This window comes from Diadema antillarum, unplaced genomic scaffold (assembly GCF_040938485.1).
Source record: "Diadema antillarum isolate AM-2024a unplaced genomic scaffold, OU_Dant_1.0 scf00000201, whole genome shotgun sequence".
NCBI lineage: Eukaryota > Metazoa > Echinodermata > Echinoidea > Diadematoida > Diadematidae > Diadema > Diadema antillarum.
The window spans coordinates 1255148-1279424 of NW_027271090.1; the positions used below are offsets into that span (position 1 = coordinate 1255148).

The following is a 24277-nucleotide window of genomic DNA, read 5'->3' on the forward strand; positions in this document are numbered from 1 at the left end:
CAGTTATGATTTATTGATAAACCAAGTGATATAGCCTTATGGTAGGGTGTTTTGTGATACAACTGAACTATACATATGCATCAAAATTAATATGAGAACATTTTTATTTATTCACTGCTCCCAATGGTAAACATTGGTTTTAATGACTGAAACATACGAGTGTTTTAGTACCAATGACGTATATAAGCGCTAACAGAAAAGCTTGGGCCAGAAAATCTTATTGAAGGTAAAGTAGGCCTATATGGTAGAAGCCTTAAAATACCCCCCCCCCCAAAAAAACACAAACAAACAAACAAACAAACAAACCAAACAACAACAAAAGATGTACAAACAAACAAACAAACAGATGAATAAAAAACAGCACATTCAAAATTTGTGAAAGTTGCAGGGGACTCAATAAGATGAATATCAAAATTCAAGCATGTAATACCGCTCTTTGTACATGGGGGGCAAACAAAACGAAGTCCATGATGTATTACTGGGTACACAAGAGAAGCGAAAATCGAAATATACGGACTTTGACACTAACCGCGTTTGCTCCGCTCATTCCAAACTCTCTTCTTATGAATAAATATATACACTGCATGGGATATAGCTTGCACGGATATGATCATATAGCGCTATCGAGACGCACGCTGGAAGGATGGATATTGCAGCGAAACGCAATGACCCATTTCGGAATCAAGTTGTCAGCCAGTACAATACGCTCGTGTCACACGGCTTGCCATGTCTCGAGCTATGAAAACTTAAAGGGGCGCATTCCAGACGATTTCTATAATTTCACATCATGTAGTACGTAAATCAACAGCTCCATGTATATCTTGCGGAATTCATTGTGGTCCTTTAGCAGAGAAATCAATATTCTGAAAACAAAACAAAACAAATTACACTGAACAAGGATGATGTGACATAGGAGCCTCACGTATTTCAGAAATGTAGCAGTGTAATATTGCTAATACCATTACAAAGCACGTGCTAGACAATTTCACCTGTATAGAATTTATGCACGCTTTCTTCTTTTGTGCTGCTCCCTTGAGCCTCTACTCATGTATTCTTATAGTGAGGCTGCCATGTCATTTTCCTTGTTCATTTGTGATTTGTTAAACATTTTGAAAACATTCTTATTCCTCATCCCAACACACTATAAATTCTGAAACTCCGTACCCATTACAACCCATTTATAGTTGTTCATTTATTATTATGTAAAAGTCTGAAAAATCATCCGGAGGTCTCCTTTAACTGATTGGTCAAAGTATAGGTCGATATGGGGGGGGGGGGGGGGGGATGTAACGTCCCTTTAGGATCTTCTTTTGCTGGATTTAAAAAAAAAGATGTATACGTTTATTGTTGTTGTCATTATTGCTGGTGTTTTATTTTCTTTTTTTTTGTATAGGAGAAATGAGAACCTGCACAGTCAGATAACAAGGACGCATGTGCGATGGGGTTTTATTTTGCTTTGTTTTGTTCTGTTGTTGTTGTCGTCGTCGTCGTCGTTGTTGTTGTTGTTGGTGGTGGTGGTGGTGATGATGGTGGTGGTTGGTCGGTCGTTGGGGGAGCTATCGCACGAAACATAAAGATTTCTTGTCTTTTTGGAGAGAAATTTCAAGTGGCTAGCATCTCCGGTGAACTGGCGCTGGTTAAAAAGTGCTTACAATTTCAACTATAATATGGTGTCGCGCGTGCGAGAAAGGTAATAGACATTAGCGGAAGATGGCGCTAGTTACATTCGATCAATAGAGCTATTAAAGTTGTTGACGGGCAAAGTTACAGTTCAGCGTGCAGTCAGAATGTGTAATCTGAAACATTCACTCTGATAGTATGTAAAGTCAGCTATAATATCAGCAATAGACTCTCAATTTTTCTGCTGCAATTCGATTTCAGAGAAACAAACCAACAGACATGAACTTCAAAATGTGACCGTCACGTGTATGATAGAAACCATGAGAAATCAACTATTACACTTTCTGATTTCTTTAACAATTATTTCGCAGCAAAAGTGTAGGAAATTTTACACGGATTAGTTCTCGGCACAAAACCCTTTAGATATAAGTCTGTAAGATTATACACAAAAAAAACACATGTTTTTATTAGCTCTCACTTTATTCCCACTAAACTGTGGTGTAACATTTAGATAACTATCGCTGTAGCAGAATCATATCAGAAGTTGTCCTGAAAGAGTTTAGATGTTTGTGTGTGTGTGTGTGTGTGTGTGTGTGTGTGTGTGTGTGTGTGTGTGTGTGTGTTTATGTTTCAATGATTTTATTGATCGTATTTTGTTGCATACATTCATGATGAATGATCATTATCAAAATCAAATAATGATTATCGGAAAACATGTGCGTGTGTGTATGCATCTGTGTGTATTGCTTGTGTGTGTGCATGTTTCAATAATCTTATTGACAGTATTTTTTTATATATACGTTCAAGATGAATGTTATATCATTTAAATTGAAATTTAAAAAAATACAGATTATCAGCAAACACAAAATAGTTGTGTGTCTCAGAGTTATCGATCAAGTAGAAAATGTTTTGGTCGCACACCAGTGTGCACTGACCAAATAATATGTCAAGAACATTGAGAGATCAATCAAGACGAAAGGGTAAATATGGGAACAATGCTGTCCTACTTTGGCAAAAGGAAGCAAGTGACATTTTTTATGGATATTGACTTTTCTATTGATTTGGCATATTTGAGGCATGCTCTATTCTACTGAAAAATCCAAAAGTTGCAATTTTGGCCCATTTCTGAGATATTCGGGTGGCAAAAGGAAACAAGTGCACAAAATTGCATGAAAAAAAAATGGCAAAAGGAAAAAAGTTACAACCTCATGATATGATTGTCACTTGCTTCCTTTTGCCGAATCATTTATATTTGCACACAATCTAAAATACTTCGGCAAAATGAAGCAAGTGACATCCTTATGATACGGTTGTCACTTGCTTCCTTTTGCCATTTTTTTTAAATATTTGCTACAAATCTATAATACTTTGGCAAAAGGAAGCAAGTAACATACACCTGATATGATTGTCACATGCTTCCTTTTGCCAGATTTTTCATGCTTGCTACAAATCTATAATACTTTGGCAAAAGAAAGCAAGTTACATAATAATGAGTTTCTATGGGAATATCAAAATTCTTCGAATTGTCATGAATGCATCACCATATGACTTGCACGAATACCGACATTATTTCTCATCACAAATTTCCATGTTGAAGGGCCTACCCAAAAACATATTTTCTTCATTTTGTAGCATTTGTATACTCGATGTCACTTGCTTCCTTTTGCCAAAGTAGGGCAGAATGGATAAAGAATGGATTGGAGTTCCAGGTCTTCTCGGTAAGTAAACAGGTAAATATTGAGCCAAGGAGGGTGAGACTGATTGAAGTTCTGCTCTCCTGCAGAATGGTAGTCAGCCGCAAGCGATTTATTGTCAATAAGACTCATTCGATTCATTGTGATCAGCAGCGTTCTTGCTATACGATGTGACAGAATATTTCTCGCGGGTAAAAGGCATGCTGTGTATTACACGCGCCGCCAAATCCAGTTTCATCTTTTTGCTCACGCTGTTCAGGTTAAAAATGCCACTTTTTTATTCTCTTCTTTTTGTGTTAGCTACTAGAACACCTCTTCTTCCAGCTGTTTCACTCACCTATCCCTTCTGCCATTTTCTCTTTATAAATATATGTTTGAGTCTCTCTTTCTCTTTTTCTCTTTTCTTTCTTTCTGTATCTCTTTCTATTCATCTCTCCGTTTGTCTTGGTGAAGGTAAATGTAATTTATCTGTAACAGAAAGGCAAAGATATGAATGTGAAATGGACGATTGGCATAATGTATGAATGTATGTGTGTGTATGTGTGTCCATATGGGGTGTGCGTGTGTGTGCGTGTGTCTGTTTGTCTGTCTGTGTGTCTGTGTGACCAAATGTTGTGTTATAATCATAGATTCAAGATGAAAGTAATCGTATTGAAATCGCGAAATATTATCGGGAAAAAGTGTGTTTGTGTGTGGGAGTGTATGAAATTATAACTTTATTTTTTTTTTTAAGGAAAACAAATTTACGAAGAGAGTTCTGTTGCTGGTTACAGTCTCGGTCTGCCGATTGAAGTATTGTGAAGCGGTGTGATATAACAATGAAGACCAGAATACACAGGGTCGCGGTTAACACAGCATGACCATTGAATTACAAGGGCAGACGACATAGCGCTATACTACAACGAACGGCGCTGCTGGAAGCTGTTTGACGCCGATCACGTGATTTCGAATTGGCGTTGTGTATATTAACACACACCATTTCTTGTGTGTGTGCATTATGCGTTCCATGTACTTTGTATTGTCGATATGATTGGTACCTGGTCCGTAGCAAGCACTGCAAGGTCATAGATTGGACTGTGATTTAGAAGAAAGGCGGAATTGTCGTGATGAAAGCTCTTGGAACAAACCTCTCTTTACCATTCTTGCCTGTTTAGGAAAGAAGTTCTGACGACCATTAATGTTTCTGTCCTATTTACAAGTTTTGGAACATGATCTTATTCTGTGGATTGGAAATGTAAGTGCGTGCTATATGTTTATCATCCAAGAACGTATAGTGCCAATCAGGGTAAAGCAGACTGCTAGAAGGCTTCAAAGTTAGGTATGCATATTTTCGTCAACTATTTCTTCTGTTTGAGAGAATGCATGGAGTATATAGTATTATGATGGGAGCGCTGTGTGTTAGAAGGTGTCCATTTCCATCGAACAAGCGAATGACGTGAATGAATGGCCATTCAACCTTTAAGGATTATTTCTGAGTACTTGAAGTTATCGTGTTACATGGTACTTATACGACTTGAGATTCATTACTAATTGCCACAATGTAAGGATGAAATCTCACACTTTTTGTAGCATAGAACCGAATGCTATCAATAGCATGTGTTGTTGTTTTTTGTGATAGAGTGATAGAGTGATAGAGTATTAAATTGATTATTGCTACAATCATGACTGAACTATACCAATCCGAGATAAAAGAATAAGTTTACTTTCTTAATATCATACACACACATATATATTTCCATCTATGATATACAAATAATATATATATATATATGTATATATATATGTATATATATATATATATCTAGATGGCACCTTAGGGAGACATATTGGGGGGAAGTGTCTTCATTAGGGAGACAACTGGTCATTAAGGAGACAATTTTCGTGTCTCCATTGCGTAAACTGCCATTGAACATGTATATAACAAATTTGCATATAAAACAAATGGAAATGTCTTCCAAATGACCCATCTAGGAGTATATATATATATATATATATATATATATGTGTGTGTGTGTGTGTGTGTGTGTGTGTGTGTGTGTGTGACGGAGGAATGACTCGCAGACGTTGCAGTAATGTTAACACATACCTAAAGATAATGCAGCACCCACAACGTACGAGGCCAAGCCCGCTTCACCTTATATATATATATATATATATATATATATATATATATATATATATATATATATATATTAGTATCTGATATGGAAGTGAGATAGAGAGAGATAGAGAGAGAGATAGAGAGGGAAAGAGGGAAAGAGATGGGGGGGGGGGGGGAGAAAGACGATTTGGGACAAGATGTCCCCTTATCAGTTATCCATTTTCTTTTCCAGCAAAGCCTAAGATAGATACTAGTATCTATCGAGTGATAAGATCTTGGTTTTGACACAGCGCGCCTAGAATTTACCACGAGTGTTTTAGGAGACAACTCGCATTCGTAATGTTTTCACTCATAATAATAATTTTATGTCCCTGCGTTCAAGTGTTACTTCTGGCATGTTTGGTTATTGATGTAACACTGGAAAGTGGCGAATATGAGGACGCCCTCTCTCGACTTTGAATGTACTTTCAAGCTGTACTGTTTTAGTTTTGTGAAGGCAGAGATTTTTGCTTTCTATTCAACATCCACCTATGTCACCCTGAATCATTATCTAACCATTAAGGTGTAATTGCATCAATCAATTTGAGGGATCGTCACCCTTTTATCATGTATGGCTATTACATGCTCTCCGCAGACATTCCCTTCAAAACTGATACTATCAACCATATCCGAAGAAATCCCGATTTTTACACTTTCCTTGTGAAGGGTTGCAGTTTGAGATGAGAGAGAACACTGAATGCATTAGAGAATATATTACCAGCAATATTCCTCAGAGGTGTATGAACAGGAGCGACAGCACTTGGTGAACGAAGAATCAAAATATGAGTGTGCCTTCTGATGGCGTTCGGAAAAGGTGTAGGAATAGTGATTGTTTGTTTGCTTCATTTCCATCTGAGGAGATGGCTGGATAACCCATATTCAGCTGCAATAGCTGATCTTCCATGGGGTCCAGTTGGATGCAAGGTAGGACCATTTCACTGGGTTAAACACCCTGCACTTCGCGATGAATAATGAAGTGGGATTTTTTTACGTGCATGAGTTGTGACTCTCTCACACACGGGACCTCCATTTTATGTCCTTTCCGAGGGACAGAGTGTTTTGCCTCTTAGAGTGGACGGTATGTTTACACACAACATTGCTCACGGTGGGGCCCGGGAATCGAACCGGGGTCCTTTGGATCGTGTGAAGCAGACCCGCTACCGACAGAGCTAACTTACTTCCGATTATCGATTACTTGTATACGATTTAGTTCACATGCGCGTCCTGTCGTAGTTCTTCTTCCTGTTCTTCAGGTCAGCTCATCGGGGGTACACGGACTTGAAGAGGCTCCACTTCCTGTGACTGTATCATGCCTAGCTCTTGCGATGTCGCTAACTAACCCCATAACATCTTTGTATGCCCTTGTGACGTCATGCACCACCTGAAGGATTTATGGCAGAAAAGTGATTGAAAAATACATAGCACATATCTAGATATTCTTTGGGCGTTTTAGTGATGTAGTTCCTTTAAGGAGGCTCAAACAATTTGGCGCCCGTATCGTGACACGGAGGCGACTGGCGGTATAGGTAAATCGCACGATTGTCTCGAGTTCGTACACCTTCTCCTTTCCGTATCATCAGCTGTCAGGAAGAAGAAGCTGCAAGACATCATGAATGGCACACAATGTTTGAAGAGTGACCAACGACTGCAACAATGCCATGTATCTACACTCTTCGCCTTATAGTTGCCGATGGCAGTTCAGCACAACTAATCGGTTGCCTCCGAGAGACTGCAATTACCTAATTGTAAACGGGGGCAAAGCATTCTCATAGTCATCAGTGGGTTAAAGAAGGCTTATTGTGACATCAGGACTTGCTTCTCGCATGCATTATTTCAATTGCACGCGATCCTAACCAAACTATTGAGAACTCTTGAGCTCTTTGATCATAATAGTCTTGCTTCTAAGCGTTCTGATGATATACCAGATATGAAAGGTATACTCTGTCCATGCCATCAGACACTGTACGGGTTTTTGATCGTCTGCAGTTTTGAATGTAAAGGCATGTAAACGAAACTATTCGAGGAAAACCCTGAAGCAACAGTAGCGGCTTTGGAAGACGTAATCCTCTTGAAGAGATTGGAGCTCTCGTAGAAGAGGAGAACAATTTTCAGAGTGAATCCGTTGTTTACAGCACTAGCAAGTCTCAAGGCTCTTTAACCGGGTCTTGTGGAATCTTGCATCAATTGGGCTTCGGTGGTTTCTTTCATATCTGTTTGGTGCGATGTCACGGTTCGGTTGGCCATCCGACTGTCTCGTCTCTCGTCTTCAGATCTTATCTCTCATTGTTGTCCTCGTGCTTTATTTGACATTTGTCAGACAACAGGGAAAACAAATCATTACAAAGAACGTACATACACAAAAACACACCAATGAAAACAATAACAACTTATCAGCTTGTATGAAATATCGAAAATGGACTGATCAAGAGAAACAGGAGTAATACAGTAATCGGTTTTCACAATTTGAAGATCAAAAAGAAAATTTCTATTTTTTTTTTTGACCTGGAATATAGCTAGGAATCTTACATCTGCAGAGCGTTCTTACGCTGATGTGTACACCAGTTTTCTTTTTTTTTTCCGGAGACTAGTTCCATTTAATACTACACGTACTACACATTTAGTTTGATACAGATTTATCTTGGTGTAGGATTCGTTACCATAGTTACGGAGGAGGAAACGGAGTTGCCCAAAGGTGACATCCAGCGTATTTTTTATTTGGCAAGTCATTTCATCTAATAAAGTATAACATGATTCTTGCTGTTATTATCACATGGCATGATAAGCAACGAATTTAAACCTGGCTGCATGTCGTCTTGATTTGACATGTTTGTATACCTTGTAACGACTGGACCTATATCGAAACAGCTAGTAAGTGTAAGCTGATTGGGTGTTGCTGTGATCGCTTATTTACGGCGTATTACTCGAACGAAACGGCGCCCATCAGTCGATCTGGAAAATTACCGTCGTTCCCAAAAAGAATTAGTTCTGGTCCAGACTCTGTTGCTCCGCCATTTGGACTAGATCTGCCGAAATATTTTGCAAAGAAATCGGCTAAATCGTATTAATCTAATCATTCTTCTGTGTTTGTATCATCCGATTCTCCGTCCTAGTCTTTTAAGGATTGTAAAGATCCTTAAAATCTGAGGAAATCACTGATACCGATATACGCCCGTCTTTTATGGCGCAGTCTTTCTTGCAAAGTCCTTTCCCTTAAAAAAAAAGGTAACAATGAGCTACTCTTCCCCCCCCCCCAAAGGGTAGCAATGAGCTATTGCTGAAAAGAATGTAAGTGTAAATTCCCGCCATCCTTGATAAAAAGAACTCACTCTCTCTTTTTCTCTTTTCTTGAATTTTTATCATAAGTATATTATTTTTAAATTTCCACCAATATCCTAAAATCACCTACATTTGAAAAAAACTAAACGATGAATTCATATCGTGTGATCGTTTTGAGTATTGTTCACATCACTGCATTATTGATTGACGATAATCTAAATTGATCATTGTATTAATATGATGCCAAATAATTCATCAAATCAAAATTCATGACATGTAATTATTAGCAGCACGCTAATTCACCCAGATTTGAAAAAAAAAACAATGTTCAATTAGGTCTAACTCAACATCTGAGGACGATTACATTACTTGTTTTCGTTTTCGTGTACATTATCTCAACTAATAGTCAGGTCAATGTTGTTACCGTATAAGATGATATGAATATAAACAGACCTGTGACCATTCCTTCAGGAAATTCAGGAATTTTTTTCCAAATTTACTCATTTTAACCGTGATCGTCATGCATATTGTATACACACTTCACAGGCACAGTTTGCGTACGGACAGCTTTTGTGGCACGGCACGGCACGATATGAAACGTCTGTTCGCTTGAGGACGGCCCGGTTTGACGTATAGAAACATTCGGTTACCTTTTAAGTTGCTCCCTGGCCCACTTTGGCACGCTTTGAGGACTTATACTTGGTGCAACTTAGGGCTATTTCGATAGTTTCATTTTAGTGGCCCACATTTTTACAAGGCTATCTTTTTACGTGGGCCTCTTTTTTTTCCAATAACACAATTATTTTCAACATAGCTTAATAGCTTCATTCTTATAAAGTCGTAATGCAATGTACGTTTTGTTTTTCTCGAACTTGTATCGACAACAAAAATGTGATATTGGGAAATAAAATTTGAATTGAATTGAATTGAACTGAACTGAATTGAATCGAATCTTATACAAGGAAATGTCACGTCCCCGTCTGGACATAACGTCCCCATCTCAAGGCTATCTCTCTCTCTCTCTCTCTCTCTCTCCCTCTTAGTTGTTTTTATGTAGTACTGGTATCATTTTCATCATTCTAACTTGTATCATCTTTATAATAATAATAATTATTATTATTATTATCATTATTATTATTATTATTATTATTATTATTATTATTGATTATCATTACCGTTATCATCACTATTATTATCATTATTATTATTATTATTATTGCAATTATTATCACCGTCATCGTCATCATCATATTCCTTATTGTCATCATGGAATTTCAGAAAGAATTTCTTTCAAATTCTCATATCATCAATTGAGGCTCGAGAAATTATGAAATGCTTATGTTCAGCGCTGACAGTCAGAATAAGCTTGACCCTTATTGTCAAGACACGGTATGGAGTTGACTTCAGTTTGATGCAGCTAACAGTCACCCCAACCATGTCTAACCTCTCTCCCTCCCTTTCTCCCCTCTACTCTACCCCATCCTTCAGTCTCTCACCCCCCCCCCTCTCTCTCTCTTATGTTATCCTTCTTTCCTTTTTTCCCCCTCCCTCTCTTTTTATAATGCCCATTTCACCTCACGTTTGACGTTCGATAATGCGACGTGAATGGGCCGTCGCCGAAGCGGGAAGGCTAAATTCCCCTATTGTTGTTGGCGGCACTCGTAGAACTCACCTGGACCGTTATGTTTTCAGTGGCTTCCTGCGTCTTGGCAGACTTGTTGATCCCCCTTCACCCGGCGTCTACGTTGGGAAAATTTCGCGGCGTTCGCGCACGCCCACTCTCCCGCACAGCCTTGGCCGAAACAGACAACACCAGGTGCTATACCGCACCCAACAGCTATATCGTAATAGCCTGTAATAAACTGCATATTCCATAGAATATGGCAAGTGTTTAGAATAATTGCCTACTAGTGGCCCGTCAAAAACGGATCGGAATAATTTCTGCAAGTGGACAACACTAAATGACACCGAACTGTGCTTGATCCGACAACATTTGGCCTACTTTGAATAGGTAAGACTTGTCTATGCTGGGTACGTTGACCAACTGTGAGGTCGCCATAAATCCACCGGGCGATCTCTGCCCACGAGTCGTTACAGATGACCCTTGTTGGATAGGCGCTATGTCTTTTAGCGTGTGTGACTGTGATCTTGAAATCATTTTTTTTCTCTTACTTTATTCTCAGAACAATATTGGATGTGATTCCGTTTGTTAGTTCTCCATTTTGTTTTGTTTAGTGATCCTTCCGTAATAATGATTTCAACCGGCAATCATTAATATTGTTCCCGAATAACGTTAACGTATTGAGGTTCTACACACGCACACCAATTACACAAACACAAACACACACACACTCACACACACATTAATGTTAACATGTATATTCCTGCAGCCATGCGATGTGTGTGTATACATTGTGAAAACTCAACGCGGCCATGCATATATTCATGATATATTTTTGATCCCAGAATTATTGGTTCTAGGTGATTTGCAGCCTTATGCCACGTTTATAACAATGTCAACTCAGATTGATCACTGTGAGGTGAATTGCCCCATGTCCCCCACATTTCCCTCTACTTTGTAAAATGGTGTAAAGACGTCGTGCATGTGGCCAAGCTTAGATATCACATATTCTGCTAATACAGTGCACTCCCATTATAACGAAGTCTTGGGGACTATATGGAGGTTTTCTTTCGTGGTATTGAAATTTCGTTATAACCGAACACACAGTAAAGTAAGTAAATTAATGCTTATAAATGATAATCTTTTGACCTGAACTTTTACTTTGTTGTAACGAACATTTTGTTATATCCGTGTTCGTTATAACGGGAGTGCACGACTGTATGTGGAAAATTTGTACTGAATTTAAGTTAAAACCATGGAGTATGTTCATAACATCAGGACCATTGATGGAAGAGAACAGCTGATTGAAAGTGCTGGCTGTCCACACCATGGGAAGTATAAAAGAAGAAAAAGAAACATCATTCTACTTCTTGTCCAAATGAATTCGTATTACAGGTTCACATTGTACGTTCACCAAGCAACAGTGTCACCAAGGTATATTTCCCTATTGCATTCACCCAGACATCAATGCCTGAAAGCAGGCAGCCGGTTCCGGCCCCCGCCATTTCCTGTATGACATACATTTATTTCCCGCGCTCTACGGCGTCTGTATAATTAGGCGTGAAATGGTTAGTTCCGCGGAAAGAAAACTAAGTTATATCAAAGCCTACTTTTTCGCACCTCTCGCGGCCCCTACATAATCCGCTCGCCGACGTCATTAAGGTAATAGGCCTAAAAGAGCTTGTACTACTTCGAATTGTATTGTCGCGCACCAGTTCTGTTGACAATGAAAGCTTTTCGCGTGGAATTGATGATATGAATAAAAACAATGTACTACCCTCCACGTCCATCCAGAGAAGTATACAACTAGTGTTAGTTCACTTCAGCTTGGCTTTTCGTCTTGCAAGATAAGCGTGGATGTCTAGCCAATGTGTCAAAATTTAAGTCTCTTCTACCTACCACCGTTTATCACATTCAGTTCAAAGATATATGCCCCACCGAGAAGACTGTGTGTGTCATCTTTCTTACTTCTGTCTTTGTCGGGATGCTGTATTTTTTTTCCAGACGTCTTTCTCCTAATTTTCCCACACTCGCGGCTTCCCCTTATCTGTCAAATAAAGTCCTTCCGAATCCGTCCCATTGTTTGGAATCGATCTGCGGCCGGACGAAAATTGGGCAATGGCTGAACTTCATTTATCACAATATAGACACGCATCTCCTTTTAACTCTGTCCACGGGCTCAATGCTATCGATCTTTTTGAGTCAATGTAAACCACCTTTACTCTTTCTCCTTTGTGGTCATTATAGCGGATCCCACCATCAGCATTCTTCAAAATAGATGGCCATATCCACAGACAATTGGATGAAATGCCCCGCAAACTCTGTTCTTGGCGTTTCTTTCATTCATCTGTAATTGAATGATTGTTTGTGTATTCATAGAATATGCACTAGCACCACTAAATTTCTTCTCCCATGGTAAAACTGGCCAATTACCTCCGTCAATCATGACTTATTAGTGCTTTCTAGAATCAAATCTTCCACTTTGATTGTTTTCATTTTGATGTTTTCTTACTTTAATGTGTTCTGTCTTTGTGGGGGAATACCGATCTTGCTGAAATAAAACAACATACGGAAACTTACCGTTCATACGTTAAACGTTTCCACCAATAGACACCGTGTAGATCAGAACGATGATGCTCTATTGAAAGTGGCACAGTTCAGCAATTCATCTACTTTTAATGAATTTGTTTCAAACAATAGAATATCCGCTTCGTATAATGGCCATACGAATAATGCGTGAAAGATTTTGTTTGTTCTACGCGAAAGTCTCTTCAGATCTCTAATTGTATAGCTTATATAGACTTAATTTCGATAAAGCTTCATAGTTATTTTGTTTTGCTTTATTTAGCTTAGATGATAATCATTTAAGGGGGCTGTTTTTGAATAGTGAAATAAGGTTTCCATATTTTACAACGGAGGTATCAATACCTATTTGGTCTCACAAAGAAACTAGACAGGTGAAAGTTACCTGTTCTTATCTATTTTTTACTACTTTCGAAGTTAACCTCGACTGTTGTGCTCCGTCAATTTTCAGCATTCACTCCGGACTTTGCTGCTCTTTAAAGTTTCAGATTAATTCACTACACTGATGACAAGGCACTTGTCTATGCCATACGAGACTGCGACTTATTTTGTGCATTTCACTAGCACTCGTCCACCTCTCCTACATTTTAGATGGCATTAAGCAATGGTTAAAATCATTCAAGCAGAACGGCAGAAGTTCCGTTTCAATCGGACAGAACTTTAGAGAGTTTCGGAAACTTCGATTTCTAAACAGGGGATATCGTCCCAGACAAAATGCAAATTTTACAGGGCGATGGTGTTATCACTTCGGAACTCTCTCTCTCTCTCTAGTCGATGCGCATATATGAATGTCATAACAGACAAAACAGAGTTCTTTTCCTTGATAGATCCACAACTATAATCCCCTTAACACGAGGTAAGCATACTGCCCATATAACAGTGTGAGCTAAATGAACAAGTAGTCTGTTGCATATAGTTTTGGCTTCCTATGAATATTTATAAGGTTGGTAAAAGGCAATGGTCTTGGATTAACAAAAAAAAAAAAACCAAGAACAGGGAAAGAAAGGTACTGCAGTAACATTAGTAAGCTGCCCCTGTTAAAGTCGTTCTTATCCCAGCCATCGGGTATGTTATCCCGCCGTTGGGACCAATTTACTCCTCACAATACACCTTTTCTTGAATCCACACCAAGGCATCCCTGGAGCGTTTGGGGTGACCATGGCAACGGGTAATGGGGATAGTAATGACTCAGGCTTGAGCCCTGAACAAGGGATTGATCCAGCAAATAAATTTACAAAGTAAGCGTTTGAAAATCATGCATGACGGCAAAGGAGTCGTCGACTGGTTTTCGTGAATAGAAAAAGAAAATGGTCATACCATCTAGATCCTACAGACAATCAAACAGTTGCTATTTCCCGTAGATGGTGGACATTTATTACAGAGGAGGGAACCTTGAATCACGGTTGAAGGCGAGCATAAATTGTGACGATGAGGTGATCAAAAGCCCGTAGACACGTCCGCATGAAACGACAATATCCGGATGCCTTTAGAAATGTGTACAGTCTTGATGATAAACGTCAGGTCCTCCTCTGCCATGTTTGTATTTATTTTGATTTCTTGTTTCCGACAATAAGGGGGATATTAAGAGAAAAAACCCATTAAAGACATGTCAGGTAATTGGAGATGGTGGAGAACACTACAAAAGAAATTTCAAGAAATATGATGAAGACGAGAAAATTATGAACAGTATCCCATGATAAGATAGCAAAAATGATATTAGTAGTGATGATAATGATGGTATAAGAAACGATGTAATGTTCTTGTAGAGCTCATGATACTGCGGTAGCTGCGTCACTGTTCACTGGAAAAAATGTATTTTTTCATAGCTGTTATCACCTCTACATCACCCCAACTATCATGGGTGCTGTTCGTTATTCCGAAGGTTCGCTATTCCGAAGGTTCGTTATTCTGAAGGGTCGTTAATCCGAAACACACAAATTCTCTATACCTATGAGGTTCGTTAATCCGAAAATGAAAAAGGGTTCGTTAATCCGAACATTTGTGGCGTTATTCCGAAGGTTCGTTATTCCGAAGAGTCCTTAATCCGAAAATGAAATTCGGAAAAATGAACCTTCGGAATAACGAATCTTAGGATTAAAGAGCCTTCGGAAAAAAGAACCTTCGGAATAACAAGCTCTAACCATAATCATTAATGTCACAATCAATTCCATGGTAAGTATAGTATTGATCATGAGTGAGATACGGTGATGGTACCTTAACAAGCGTGCATTAAAACCGACCCGCTGATAATTCCTGTGTACTTTCTGTTTCATTCACACTGCAGGTGTATGCATCTTGTTACTCCAAACCATCATCATGTTACCGGAAGTCTTTCTCATCGCTGCGTTACTCTTCATCGGGCGGACGACGTCCCAAGAACCTGACTTGAACGTAACCACCGTGACCGGGCGGGTCTTGGGTAAGCGAGTGGTAGCTACAACCGTAGGCGCATCAGATGTATATGTCGACGCTTTCCTGGGCATTCCGTACGCCGAGCCGCCTATGGGACCACTGAGGTTTAAACCCCCTGTTCCGAAGCAAAGATGGGACCATACATTTAACGCTACCTACTTTGGTTACGGATGCATGCATTTACCTGATAAAATTTTCGAGGGATTCAGTGGGACAGAAATGTGGAATTCTCCGGTAAAACTCAACGAGGACTGCCTAAACCTTAATGTCTGGACTCCGTACCCGCGACCACAGTCAGCTACAGTCATGGTTTGGATATACGGTGGCGCTTATCTCTCCGGTGTCTCATCGTTAGACGTCTATGACGGTCGTTACCTTGCCGCTGAGCAGAACGTCGTGGTTGTGTCCATGAATTACCGCATCGGCGCCCTAGGATTTCTTGCAATGGGCCATGAAGACGCGCCGGGGAACCAAGGTTTGCTCGACCAGGCCTTGGCCATGCAGTGGGTGCAAGACAACATCCAGATGTTCGGCGGGGACCCCAGAAAGGTGACGATCTTCGGCGAGAGTGCCGGCGCCGCTAGTGTGGCCCTCCACTTGCTGTCTCCGTCCAGCCAAAACTTGTTCCAAAGGGCTATCATGCAAAGCTCGGGAGCCACTGCCCCCTGGGCCACGGTAACGGAAGCAGAAGGCATCCGCAGGGGAAAACTCCTAGCACAAGGTTGCAACTGCGACGAGGGAGCCAACGGCAATGAGTTGTCCATCAAGGATATGATTGCTTGTCTCCGGACCAGGCAGGATTTGGACATTCTAAACGCCCAATTCGTGACGGACGGATACTGCGAGTTCTCATTCGTACCCGTCGTAGACGGCACCTTTATCCCAGAGATTCCCAGAACATCTCTGGAGAGGCAGTCCTTTAAGTCCACCGAAATCCTGCTTGGCAGTAATTTGAACGAGGGCTTTTTCTTCATGATCTATGAGGTGCCGGGATATGACAAAGACGAGGAGAGTTTACTCAACAGAGACGAATATCGCAATGCCCTTCAGTACTCCTTTTCCCACGTGAACAGTTTTGGACAGGACGCGATAGCATTTTACTACACGGATTGGTTAGCGCCGGATGATCCCGAGATACTCCGGGACGCTGTTGATTACGCAACAGGTGATTACCTTTTCACCTGCTCCACTGTGGATCTGGCCTATGCATACGCCCAAGCCAATAATCCAGTCTACTACTACAGGTTTCTCGAGAGAGATTCGACCTCTCCGTGGCCAGAGTGGATGGGGGTACTCCACGGAGATGAGATCCTTTACATCTTCGGCATGCCTCTCATCCCGGAGCGTGGCTACACGGATGCTGAGGTAGAGCTAAGTCGAAAGATCATGACCTACTGGGCGAACTTTGCAAAAACAGGGTGAGTCATAGGAAAAAATGTATACAGATCGTGCATCGTTACATAACACTCGTTTATTTAGTGTGTTGTAATGTTTTGTGTGTCATAGTACGCTCTAAGAAAACTAGGTTCAATTTTGCACCTTAACGTGTGACACCATTGTAACATCTTAACGGGTGCTATTTTGCACCTTTCAGACCAGAAAGGTGCAAAGTTGCACCTTTAAAAGTGCTCGCTGGTCTGAAAGGTGCAAAGTTGCACCTGTAAAGGTGCAAATTTGAACCAATTTTTTTCTTAGAGTGTAGTAAACCTCTTATTTAATGAGAACAGTAGGTTAACTGCTTTAATTACTGTTTTGTGTGTAGGGGGGGGGGGAGGGGAGGAAGCGATGTCCGATGTAAGTTTTGATGCGGAGTAAAGGATAAGAGAGATATTTTACAGCCTAACGATGGAAGGAGTCATTAAATAATTAATTCAAAATGGTACGGAATCCTTTCAAGCTGCAGTCGAAGATTTCGGCTCCGCGAGTAGCGCGTCTGTATTCAGATGCAAACGGGTAGTACCCGGGTTCGATGATTCCCGAGTCTAACTGAGCACTGTTGTGTGTAATCATACGGTCCCCTCTGATAAGAGCCAAAACACTCTGTCCCTTGGGTAGGACATTAAATTGCGGAGGTCCCGTGTGTGAGACAGAAGTCCTGTGTGTGAGAAAATCACAACTCATGCACGTAAAAGATGCCGCCGATTTCTTTCATTGCAAAGAAAATGGTGTATAACTCGGTGAAGTAACCCCGCCTCACATCCAACTGGACCCTATGGAAGACCAGCTAGTGCAGCAGCTGAATATTGGCTATCTAGATTGTATAACAAAAATGACCGGTTAATCATTACTGTTTGGTAAACTGTACAAAGATGTTTGGCCACAAAGCTACAGAATTATTTGTGTGAGCCATTATTTTTGCCTCATGCAAGTTCCTCCATCGGAAGTTACTAACTTAAAGTCGAGAATTTTTAGCGTCAAACACAGATTTCTCGTGACATTCCTCCACGGAAATCTTTAATTCCAGATTGGGAAGGAAAGGGGAAAGACATCGTTTCCCATATTTTTACAGTGAATCGGGCAACTTCCAGTCTTGGAATGGGTTTTGGAGCTACCGAGAAATATTTGTGGAAGGGATTGTGGGATGCTATCATCACTGGCACAGCCATTTCACGTAGGATATTTTGCTGCGTCCCTTGGACGAGAAAGGATCGCGTTCTTTCATAGTGTACGTAGTAGGTTTTTTTTTTGGGGGGGGGGGGGAGCGAAATGTCATCGCAACTGAAGGCGAGGGACGAGACTTCATCTACCCTAACTCCATCAACAACCTTAATATACCAACTTTGAAGATTCCTTGGTACCTGGGAGAAGATGTATGACAATGGTGGAGACTGACCCCCCCCCCCCCTTTATTGATTCAGGTACTACAACTATACAAAGTCGATTAGAAGTCCCTACTAATACAGCATCTAATACGAAAATTGATTATGTAATCACATCGTGGAAAGGAGAAAGAGTTCTAATACGTACAGGTCAAGCAATGAGCATGTAATTACATGATATTATTCATCAGCGGCCATCGCAGTTAATTGTTTCTTTCTAACTAATTGGTCACTGACACCTTCGATAATATGGACGGGACGAAGGTCTCATTTCTCGCACTTTTCGTATCTTCGCCCGTGTCTGCATGTACAACAAGAAGAGGTATCGTCCGTGCTGGGGGGGGGGGGGGGGAGGGGTGGGGGAGGTGGTGATGGGGGAGGAAAAACGACGACACTCGAGTTGAACGTGGGTAAGTGTCGTCTGCATCCCTCGATAAAGCGCAGGGCTGCACCTATAGTAAACACAGAGTCGAAGGAAGACCTCCCCTGTTCGATTGGTCTTAAGTACGGTTCATCCATGTGATGAAAGAATCAGCTCGTATTCCAAATGAAAAAGGAAGGGTCCATTAAGAGGGAGGGAGAATATGAGGGAAAGGGACAGATGAGGGAGAGGGAGGAAAAAAATAAATGTGTTTGTGTGTGTGTGTGTGTGTGTGTCTCAAAAAGGGAGAGATGGGGAAGAAGGAGTGAAAATACAGAGAGAAAAGAAAGAAGACCGGAAAATAGGAGAAAGTCAGAGGGAGGGAGGGGGGGGGTCAGATGAGAGTAGGGAGGGTAGAGGGGTAGCGGTGTGAGAGAAGGAGAGAGAGGATTGAGGACTGGTGTTTTGAGGACGCCATATTAAGTCCGACACAATACGTAGCTTTAGCGCCTCCGACAGGTTGCAATGTCGAAGATAATGAGAGAGTTCGTTCTCCACGTACACAAACGCCCCTGGGAGGCTAAAATATTCCTAGGGCTTCTCCGTCATCCACTCCACGACTTAGAGATGCCCCCAATCCCGACTTCAGCTTGTCTTTTGTTGTTTGTTTCTCAAGGGGATCAATATTCCCCTCGAAAATTGGCGTATTAAAGGGCCTTCTTTCTATAGATATGTCTGAGTATAATCATTAGTATTTTGTGGATGCGTGTTTGTTTGAATCTTGCTCAAATACGCGCAACCGACCCCGAACACCTCAACAAGGAAAACATATTTGTCAATTGACGTTAATGATATGGTTGCCCAGGGATTTCGATTTAGGATGGAGAAGAAAAAAAAAACACCAATTGGTAATCCTCATCTAATGATCATGTCAGTCAGGTCGTGTCAAACGGTGAAAATCCGGTCTTCTGATCACGGGTGGGTGCGCTAACTTGAAAGGATAGCTGAACAACGACAACGAAAATGGACAGAAGAAGAAGAATAAAGGTAGATAAAGAAGCGAAGGAGAAAAGCTTACACAAAGAAGAGGAAAAATAGGAGAAAAATCAAGATAATAATGAAGGAAGTTATTATTATGAAAATAATAAAGATAATGAAGAAAGAGTCGAAGAGGATAAAAACGGAGAATGATTGTTTTGATTAGACAATTATTTGAGATGACGGGAAGGTCGGTTCTTTCCCCTGTTTTGTTACGTAATTTGTTTCGCAAAAATCATGTTCCAATCAATTCCCTGTCTGCATTCACATGGAAAATAAAACATTGAGCAAGTATCAAACCTTTGTTTTGTTTTTGTTTTTGTTCCTTGTAGCAACTACATCGTAAGTATTCTTGTATCCTCTTGTTTTCTGACAATGAATTTTGACTTTGTCGCAGTATGTATCTGTTTAATTCATATGTCATTTTCCCCTTTATACCTTGATAGCAATCCTAACAAAAAGACCGAGAATGACCCGGACGGGGATTGGCCGCTCTACGAAACGGAAAACCAGGCTTTCATCGAACTCACCGAGGAATTGGTCCGAGGCAACCCGAAGACGGGGAGAGGTCCACGAGTCGATAAATGCGCTTTCTGGAGGGACTACTTGCCCCAACTCGAAACACAGACAGGTATAGGATAACGTATTAGTACGTAGAAGCTCTCGATCTGTGAGGAAATTTCCCTATAAGCATTAATGTGGATTAATTTATTGCAGGATTAGCGGAACATCCAGTAAAACTCTATAGGAAAATCAGACATTGTTGCATTTTTACGCTTGGTTAAATATTGAGAAAAATACGTTGTTCCACCTTGATCTTTTTGTTTGTTTGTTTGTTTGTTTGTTTGTTTGTTTGTTTTTTGCCCGAAATTAACCTCGCAATAAATTCTTAATCATCATAGGTTAACACGTGAAGGTTAGTTGGGACCCAACGATAAAAACTTATTTGAAATCGGATTCTCGTTGTATCCGACCTCACTATGACGGGAATCTTTCTTTAAAAAGAATTTCGCAAACTGATTTGTATACAGGATACCGCAAGAGCTTTCACCCGCTCTTCTATAGAAGGTATGAAGAGAAAAATAAAACACAATATCAATTACAAAGGAACGGGTACTTGTCAGTAGATATTGACATGAGTGAAATGTTTTCTTTATTATTTTTCTATATGAATTGTGTCATCACAAATTGATGTAGAGTTCTCATGTAAAGATTGATGTCATTTGAACGTATTGCACGATATTCGTCAAACTTTCAATGATTTTTTTAACTAATCGTTCTGCACATATTGTATCCACAAAGATATTGAAGGGAAATTGCCCTGTACGTAACAGAGTAAGAAGATTGAATTTTAAATCGGGAAATGCCGAGTTCGAATCCCTCTTGAATCAAAATGCTTTATTCACAGTGCCCCCCCCCCCTTTGACCCAAGGGTAAACATCGGTGCTTAGTAATCCTTAAATAATCTTAATGTCAGGGCCTTTCGACGCTACAGAGGATATTATTAGTGAATCGAACCAAGTCAGTATTTATGTTTGTCATTATCATTATTAGATTGTCATTTCTGTCATTACCATTGTTATTACTCTTATCAGTATAATTATCAATAACATATTCATCAGCTTCATTATCATCTTGATTATCGTTGAGTTATAAATTTTACTGCATGTACGGCAGACACTTTCAATTCCGAAAATCTCATTCTAACAATTCAAACAATCCACATGTCATCGAATTGCAAAAGGTCTTTTATCCTATTTAGTACATCTCAGTCCATCCTAGCCTTTCGTCACGGCCCTCTTGCTGTATGATGGCTATAACTGGCGAGCGAAGCGAGCCCAGCCGAGTGCGACATGTCCAATTTATATGAGCTCGCTTCTTTCGCCTCCATTCGCTCACCACCATAAAGGTGCCTACAGATATAGCGAGAGGGCCTCGGCAAAAGGCTAAGTCCATCCCAACATGTTATCAACATTTTTTTTTCCATTTTTGTTATTCATATTTTTCTGCAGGTGACATCAAGGAGTCGGAAAAAGTATGGAAAGAAGAGTTTAAGCAATGGTACACAGAGCATATGGTGAACTGGAAGGCTGAATTCGCGCACTACGTCAACAACAAGGATGCGGCGTGTGTAGGTCGATGAGGAAAAATGAGAAAGGAACCGACAATATACGACAAAGTAGCAGACAACTTTCTCACTAGTCGAACTGCTCTATACACTTTCCTGGTTACGGCAAACGAACCAGCAAGCGGCCACATTGAATAAGGCTGGTGTTCCTGTGAAAAACCATGGCAACGGATGCGAACGAATTATTGTAGTCGGTTCGACGGCGGCTAGTTCGTACGTTTGGATTCTCGAGTCACTCTTAAAGAAGTCTAACTGAAAAAAAAAGTGCGCTGGAAATCTCGACAGTTCTTGAAAGTCTGTTCACACTTGAGTGTTCTTGCGTGTACCAACAACTGGGAAAAGGTTTGAAGACATTTTGACAACCAGTACACGGAACTATTTTCTCTCATTCCCATTGAGAAAGGACACTGCTTGTGCACTTTATTCTATTTGAGGTGACATGACATTTGTGAGAGAAATTTAATGAGTTGTACTCATCTATGAATGTATTCAGTTATCTATCGGAAGAGGCCCTTGACATGCAGGAATTAACATTCTTACTGCGTCCTCTTTTATTTTAGTTTAGAAGTTTTTATTTTTGTCCTTATATCAGACAAAAACATTTATGATTCTCCGTTATAAACAAAAGAAACGCCTACATGAAAGGTGGATTTGCCCCGGTTTCATCCGCGGTATGCCGAGAAGTTACAAAGGACAAGTAGTTCTTGTAGAACAACACGGCACGGAGGTAGAAAACTCTTCTGGGCGTTGGGAGGCGACTGGATCTATTATTTCTTTATTTTTCTTTTTGCAAACTTTTTGACGTGAAGTTAGCTGCATTAACAAGTCCTGCCAAGAACATGCAAATCACGCTAGCAATAACAAACAGAATTTTGATTTGTTTTTTCTAAACAAAGAGAACGAGAGAGAAAAGTATATGTACACGTATTAAGAGAAACGATATTATTGATAGCATCGCATTGTCTGTTATTGAAGCTGTTCTGTACAACAACGTGGTATTAATATTTGTGACATAGTGGTACATTTGGTACATTCTAACATTTCATTAATGAAATCATTAATTCCAGGACCTCACAGAAAAAAAGAAGAAGAAAGAAACGGTAAAGTGCAAGACTGTTGCTGGTAACGTTTACAGTTATCAACTTTGACATGTTTGATAAAGGCTGCATGAGAAAAGAGAGAAAGAGAGAGAGAGAGAGAGAGAGAGAGAGAGAGAGAGAGAGAGAAGCGGGAAAGTGTTAGCGAGAGAGATGGAGACGGAGAGTGAGTATAAGAAGAGAAGAGAAAGGGAGAGAAGGGTGGAACACTCAGTTGAAGAATGGCTATGGCAAGGAGATGAGCGCTACAGATTGAACGAAATATGAAGTCGTAGGACCGTGGCCTACGAACACTTTTTATTCGTTTTTACCGAGGGGGAAAAATGGACGGAGCAAAACATCAACGTGTCATGTCATTGTACTTCTGAATGAGTTGGTGTTTAGGAACGAGTCTTCAAGTCTTTGAGAATCGTTATGATCGATTTGTACTTTTCAGTGTAACATTTTTAAATGTTCGGAGCAGGAATGTAATAGTTCTGTATGTAAGCATGATTATCACGTAATCGTCGATGCCGGTTTATCCTCAAGTCGCCCTCTTCGGCAGGGGAAAAGAAACAAACGAATTATAGGTGAAGCAATGGTAGTCCATATCGCTTTATTCTTTAATATTTCGAGCAATAATTCTTTGGTATATGAACTGATGAAACGTTGACGACAATGTGCAGAGTGAGTTAACCAGGGGAGACGTGACTGGATTATGGATAAATCCACATAGTATGTTTCGGGTTCATCATCTAAGACAGAAAATGAGAATTGTGCGTGTATTTTCTATTTCTTGAATATGTTACATTTTTTCATATATTGAACATCTACCAGTACAAAGTGATCGAGTTGATGTGATTTCATATTTCGATTTTTAGGATGCTATATTGATGTTTATAGTATACCGTGGTATACTCGAGTACACAAAAATGAATACTCCGTTACTTTGTACGATATACCGCAAGAAATACAACGAAAAAGCAAACAGAGGCAGGATCAGCCTCTATTGCAGATGACGTCACAATATAAATGGGTGTGCATCGTGCGTTGGGTTGATCTACGATGTGTTGCGACTGGTTTGTTCAGGGTCGCCTTCCGGTGAAAAGATGTTACACTCGTGAACAAGAAGTTACAGAACGAAGTTTTGAATGATTTGGCTAATAGTAACAGTCTTTTGTCAAGTTGAAAAGATTTCTCTTTAATATAGAGAGAACCATGTATCAGTGACAAGGTCATGAAGCGTTGGTCGTATCCAAGCACTCCAACCACGTGACAGCTTTGGTGGGCGGGGCTCGGTGTTACGCGCCGCTAACCTCCTTGATTCTGTGTAGCAAATATTGATCACCTGCTTTTCTTGTGGAGATTTCCCTGTTAACCCATCAAGTACGGGTACCGGAATGAGCCATGTATCTCCCTGAGTCAACGGGATAAATTACGTTTGATCGTGATGAGGCTTGTTTAAAAAAAACATGATTCGTAGGAGGCACCGCACATCAGGATCCTAGA

General features: G+C 40.3%; 1 protein-coding gene across 3 annotated transcripts in view; it reads left to right on the forward strand.

Moving 5' to 3' along the window:
* LOC139723874 (cholinesterase-like) overlaps window positions 1-23799 on the forward strand; it is a 114637-nt gene extending 90838 nt beyond the window's left edge. For 2 of the 3 annotated variants that reach the window (XM_071635080.1, XM_071635081.1), the window contains exons 3-5: window positions 15219-16764; window positions 20011-20195; window positions 21577-23799. In XM_071635080.1, coding sequence (XP_071491181.1) covers window positions 15251-16764; window positions 20011-20195; window positions 21577-21707 — 1830 coding nt within the window. In that variant the 5' untranslated portion in view covers window positions 15219-15250 and the 3' untranslated portion in view covers window positions 21708-23799. Of the gene's footprint in view, window positions 1-4349; window positions 4633-15218; window positions 16765-20010; window positions 20196-21576 lie in introns of those variants that run through there. The other variant, XM_071635082.1, reaches the window with a different exon arrangement.
* Window positions 23800-24277: the final 478 nt, after the last annotated feature.